Source organism: Triticum urartu, chromosome 7 (genome assembly GCF_003073215.2).
Source record: "Triticum urartu cultivar G1812 chromosome 7, Tu2.1, whole genome shotgun sequence".
NCBI lineage: Eukaryota > Viridiplantae > Streptophyta > Magnoliopsida > Poales > Poaceae > Triticum > Triticum urartu.
In genome coordinates this window covers 99,631,952-99,637,686 of record NC_053028.1, presented here as the reverse complement: position 1 = coordinate 99,637,686, position 5,735 = coordinate 99,631,952, and the positions used below count along the sequence as shown (strand labels likewise).

Sequence of the window (5,735 nt, the reverse complement as noted above, 5' to 3'; positions counted from 1 at the left end):
CAAAAAAAATTCGCTGATTTTTCCGAAAGAAAATTACGTACATTCATTGTGCAGTAGGTTTTCTTTTATCTAGACTATTTAGATTAAAATTATTTGAATTCAACAAAAAATAGTAGATTTGTTTGAAAAATTTATGTACATTCATTCTTCCTATATTTTCTTTTATCTAGATTTTCAAATTGGAAATTATTTGAATTAAAAGAAACTTTTTGTTTATTTGTCAACAAAAATACATTCATTCATTGTGCACTATATTTCCTTTTATCTAGATTTTGAAATTTGAAATTATTTGAATTAAAACAAAAATTTCATTGATTTGTTTCAAAATTGTATGTAGATTTATTCAGACATATATTTTATTTGTCGACATTTCAATTTTAGAAATATTTGAATTAAAAAAATCCATTGATTTGTTCGAAAGATATTTATGTACATTTATTATGAACTATTTTTCCTTTTATGTAGATTATTCAAATTTGAGCAAAATTTAGTTGATTTGTCTGAAAAATGTATGTACATTCTTTCTGCACTATATTTCCTTTTATCTATTTTTTGAAATTTAAAATTATTTGACTTCAAACAAAAAATCTAGTTGATTTGTATGAAAAGTTTACTTAGAGTATAAGTTATTTTCTTACATACAAAAAGAAGAAAGAAGAATACATAAGATAAATTGTGTTTATCTCTTTAAGTCTATATAATTGTGGCCTGATGGTTCGCGGTCGCACACATGGCGAGCTTATGTGATCATTGGTTTGAACTGGTGCTTCCCCTTTTTTCACACATTTTTCCGGTTTTGACTTCTACTTAATTCGTATGCTCCATCTTATACAAAGAAAATTGTGCTCATTAAATCTATATGTGGCGAAACCCAGCAGGTAGTGGGTTCAAATCCTAGGCACCACACCTGCATTTTTCATTTTATTATTTGAGGATTTTCACCGATAATAAATGCAAGGGGGCTTTCCAAAAAAGTGTGCGCTGACAGTGGCCATGCGTGCACGGCCCGGATGGATACTGTAGAAAGCACCACATATAAACATGAAGACAAGTTATATGACCGGAGAAACGTATTTTGTAAGTTTATGCACCAAACTGACCATCGCGTGCAAGTTTTATGACTCCGGGTGTATTTACCTCTTAATTAAACTTATTATAGTTCGCACCCTACCTAGTGTTCTGGCCGCATTATTGCTCATTGCGGCATCGTCTCATGACACCGCAAGAGTTGGGTGATGGGGGCGTCGGCCAGGCTTCTTCAACTGTGATGACCTATGTGGTCATGTCGATGACGCAGTGGCTGGGTCTTGAGGTGGTGACGGCCTTTATGAGGCTGGCGACAGTACTGGACGCCTCCTCTATCAATAGATTGGGCCCGATGCGACTCAGCTGGTGGCACATGCATCAATTCATGTCTGTCACGGGCGGGTGCTACACACGACGTCACATGCGTTGACATCAAGTCATGCCTGCTTGTCGTCGGGTGCTACATGGTGGCTCTGGCAGGTGTCATGGTTTGCATGTTGCTGCCGGATAGAAGGTGGTGCAACAATGACTGGAGGCGAGGCGATATGGGATATCTTTGTCTTCTAATTTTCTGCCCCCTGCGGTATCTGGCTAGCGAGGTGTTGGTAGTTGAACAAGTGATGATGGTAGAGACAATTTCAACGACGAGTATGCACACTTGAGTGAAAGCGCTAGATCTCCGATCAGGCTATGTTAACGCGCGTCTGTGTCACGCCCTTCCTAAAGATGGATCAAAGCTTTGCTTGGGGATGAGAATCTAAGACCGGCCTTGGGTTGAACTTGTCATCATCAACGCACATGCAATGGTTTCACCTTGAAAGCTTAGCTTAGGAGTTGTATATTTTTTTTTTGCCTTTTTCAATAGGGTTAGTGCATGTCTAATAGAGTTGATGTTGCGAGGCATGGATGCTCAGGTTTTATTTTTTTCAGTGTCAATGTTATTCGCCCGTGAATTTTTAATAATAAATAATATATATGCATGGGCATCACCCGATGCAGAGATCAGATTATCCTCCTTTTTGAGAGAAAAATCCATTTCATAGTCCTCCGTTGTGCCGCCGCCTACTGATGCGCCCCGAGTAAATATATAACAAAAAACTACCACATTATAGGCTAGAGTTACATAAATCTACAACTTTCTTTAATTTCCTAAAAGAGTACCACTATTTGGTTCGTTGTTCCAAAAAACCAAATGACTGAACCATTAAGTTTCAATCGGGATTATGGCAAGGGAGGCCCAGGCGTCAGGAGAAAATCAATGGGGTTTTAAGTTCCGTTCAACACCTAGTTCTGGTTTTGTGGTCGGTCTGTATTTGCTTCATGTCTGTTTTCAGTAGTATTAGTATTTGTTTCTGTATTTATTTTTAGAGTTTCTGTATTCGTTTATGCTTCTGCAAAAAAAATGAAAATAAATGTGGTAGCAACCAGTTTTGTCTGTTTTCACGCCTAAGTTTAAGGAACATGGAGGAAGTAGAAAATCAGGCGTTCATGTCACATCCAAGGGCTCACAGGAGATGGACTGACACACATTTTTCAGGCAACTCAAGGATAGGCGCTCCCTTATTTATAGCAGCAGATTACAGGACCGACTTGTATAAGGACAGAAACTACTCCTTAGTACTAGACTGTCACGTAGATATGACATAGCCAAGACTCGACGGGAACCACATTTCCCATTCAAACAATAACTAGAAGTTGTGGATCGATTATTTCAACGCCAACGATCGTACGTGTAATTTATTTACTTATTACGTTACATCCTTGATGATGTGAGAAGATCGTCGTCCAAGGAGTAGCAAATCTTCTCAAATGACTCGACATGATCCTCCGCGACAGCCATGAAGAGGTCGACGCCGCCCCCCGCCGTGCACGACGGCACGAAGACCATAAGCCCCTCAATCGGCAAGTCCGGCGGCTGGAACGCGCATGGCGGCCCGGTGCCAAAATCTAGCTGATGGTACCTGAACCCCAGCCAGGTGTCCACTTCTGCGTCCGGGCATAGCGTAGTGCCAGCAGCCGCTGTCGCCACGAGCTCCTCACCGTTCGCGTCCGCCAGTGTGCCGAAGTCCACGAACGACTGGATGTACTCGCCGTCGATACGTGCCACGGCATCGCGGATTGCGCCGACAACGGCGCCGTAGCTCCAGTTCAGGACGTCGCGGACCTGAAGCCTCGGGAACGCCCAGAGCACCATGTTCCCGAAGAAGTCCATGGGCGCGGGAGGCTTGGCCCTGCCCCGGCAGTTCACGGCCACCTTCACCTGTGTGAACTCCTCCGGTTTCAGGCCCCGCGCCGCCGTGATCTTCTTCCACACGTGCGCGAGCAGGCACTGGAACATGCTGCAACGGCCGCCGACGCGCGCTCTGAGCTCGGCGAGGAACTCGGCCGTCAAATGCACCCTGACGTCCTTGATCTTCGCCATGGAGACGATGTCGCCGCGTTCCCTGGTGCAGCCCCTGCTTTCTCCACTCTTGAACTCAATGGACCGGTGGTCGAACACCGGCGCCGGCATGCGTCGAGACATGGCGGTGGTGGCGCGGTCAAGGAAAGGGGTCGGCGCGACGAAGTCCTTGCCTTGGCGTACAGCGGTCTCCCACGTGATGAAGAAGTTGTTCATGGCCACACCGTCGGCGGTTTGGTGGTGGTATGATACACCAACCACGAGGCCGCCGCACTTGCACCGGTTCAGCTTGATCTGCAGCAGCGCCTCCCCAGCGTTCTCCTGTAGTCACAAACGTCCCACTGGCAGAGTTACCAAAACCTTCATGCATGCATGCAGGTATGGAGAACGTGGCACATGCATCATGCATCCATATGCTGTTTTTCCTTAAGTTGTTTTTTTTCGTGTAAACATTAAAACTCTGTCCTGTGTTTTTCCCTATGTTAATGCTGAAATGGGCATAGCACCTGCCACTTAAATATGTCTCAAATTTTACCTCTGGTAGTGTATGGTACTGGCCGTGGACGTCGGTGGCCATGCCGCCGTAGGCGAGTAAGTCCGCCAGGTTGGACGAGACCGTGGCCTCTACAACAAGCACACCCTCGTTGTTGACGTGGAGGAAGCGCCTGCCGCGGTGGTCGCCGGCGAGGCGTCCCGCCAGGTGTGGGTACGGCGCGACGGCCCTGAGGAGGCCCTCCTTGATGGCCTCGTTGGAAGGCGTTGGCGCGGGGTAGGCCACGACGACAGGGACGAAGACGTCCAAGGCGGCGCGGTCGAAGACGGTCAGCTGGACCTTCTCGCCGAGGAGCGGGTGCGGCGCGGAGTAGACCGGCTTCAGCATCGTGCTGCTCGTAATGATCTCCATTCTGATTGAAAGTTTAGGAAGAATTGGCCACCGTTGGGCCTTTCTATTGCTTGTCTATTTATAGAGAAACTGGCAAATATGTCTATTAATGCCACCCACCTTTTAAACTAACAAAAACATATGATATATTTTTAAAAATTGTGCTAGAGAAATCAAATGTCCCTGTGGATCAAGTAACATATCCTATGAAACCGTACACCAAAATATATGTGGACAGTGGACGCATGATGTAAGAGGATGTTTGGTTTTTGCCCCAGTTAGCCCTGCCAATGGGCACGCCAAAAAATTGGTGAACCTTTCGCCTGCCTGCGACACGTCAACGATTGGCGCGAAAGTGAACCGGGCGAGGATGGGCTTTTGAGGGCATGCCAAATAATTGGTTGCATTCCAAGCGGGTGCCCTGGAATTGGCTGGGCACGCATTGGCACTGATCCAAACAGGCCCTAAGTATTGACTAGCTATTCATGATTTATTTACTAACTACTACTCCCTTCGTCCATAAATTTATTGGTCTCTTTTGTACTTTGTACTAAATTTTTTCCTTAGATTTGATTAGCAAAATATAGGTTATATGCCATAAAAATCATATTGTTAGATTCATATTTAAAAGAAGCTTCCAATGACATATAAATTATCAGTTTTGCTAAGTCTCAGTATCTCAATAGATACAAATTTTCCTTATTCAGTTTTTCGATAAGTCTCAGGGCATCTTCAGCCGTGCCCCCAAGAAGGCCCCCCAGGCGTCTTTTCGTCCGCCGGCACCAAAAAATCGGCCCAGTCGCGCCCCCAAGAGCCCAGTTTTCGCCGGCTCGGGACGAAATTGGCGCCGACGGACCCAACCCGAACCCGGCGCGCTGGGGGTCGCTCGGGGGCGCCAGGCGAATCGTTTTTGGCGTGAAGAGCCGCGGGCCCGCCGCGTCAGCGACTCTACCCTCTTCTCGCCCCTTCGTCGTCCTCATCGTCTCGTTTCCCGCGGCGAATCAATGCCAAAGCAGCCGCGCGCTGCCGCGCCGGTCAGCCTCCATTGATGCCTCACGGGCGGCGAAGTGAAGGCTGGGCGGCGCGTCCCTCGGCCGCCACGCAATCACGCCACGCGTAACGCGCCGGCCAAGACTACCACGCGGTGCCTCCGCCTATAAAAGCCGACTGCAAGCGCGCCGGAGAGACTCACCCCAATCATCCACCGGCGACGCACTCATTTCTCCCCCTTTCCTCCTCTCGTCGTCACCAGTTGAAAGCATGGTCGAGCGTTTCCCAGGCGACGGCGCAGCGGCGAACGGATTCGGGCGCCGTCATCTGCACGAGGACGAGGCTCACCTCCTTTTCGAGGCCGACTACCCGGTCCCGCCGGACATGCGGGTGCCCGGGGCTTGGAGGATCAGCACCGGCGGCGTGCCGGTGCCA

General features: G+C 47.7%; 1 protein-coding gene across 1 annotated transcript; it reads right to left on the bottom strand.

Annotated features, from left to right (window-relative positions):
- Positions 1-2,659: 2,659 nt before the first annotated feature.
- Positions 2,660-4,331, bottom strand: LOC125524593 (tryptamine benzoyltransferase 1-like). The gene is made up of 2 exons (XM_048689628.1): positions 3,963-4,331; positions 2,660-3,748 (listed from the first exon to the last, which is right to left on the bottom strand). The coding sequence occupies exons 1-2, from the start codon at positions 4,329-4,331 to the stop codon at positions 2,780-2,782; spliced, it is 1,338 nt and encodes a 445-aa protein (XP_048545585.1). The 3' UTR covers positions 2,660-2,779.
- Positions 4,332-5,735: the final 1,404 nt, after the last annotated feature.

Excerpts from the sequence above, each read along its gene's own strand:
- LOC125524593 (XM_048689628.1), bottom strand. The coding sequence starts at position 4,331 with ATGGAGATCATTACGAGCAGCACGATGCTGAAGCCGGTCTACTCCGCG. Across the intron at positions 3,749-3,962 it reads AGTACCATACACTACCAGAG|GAGAACGCTGGGGAGGCGCT; the intron begins GTAAAATTTGAG and ends TTGTGACTACAG.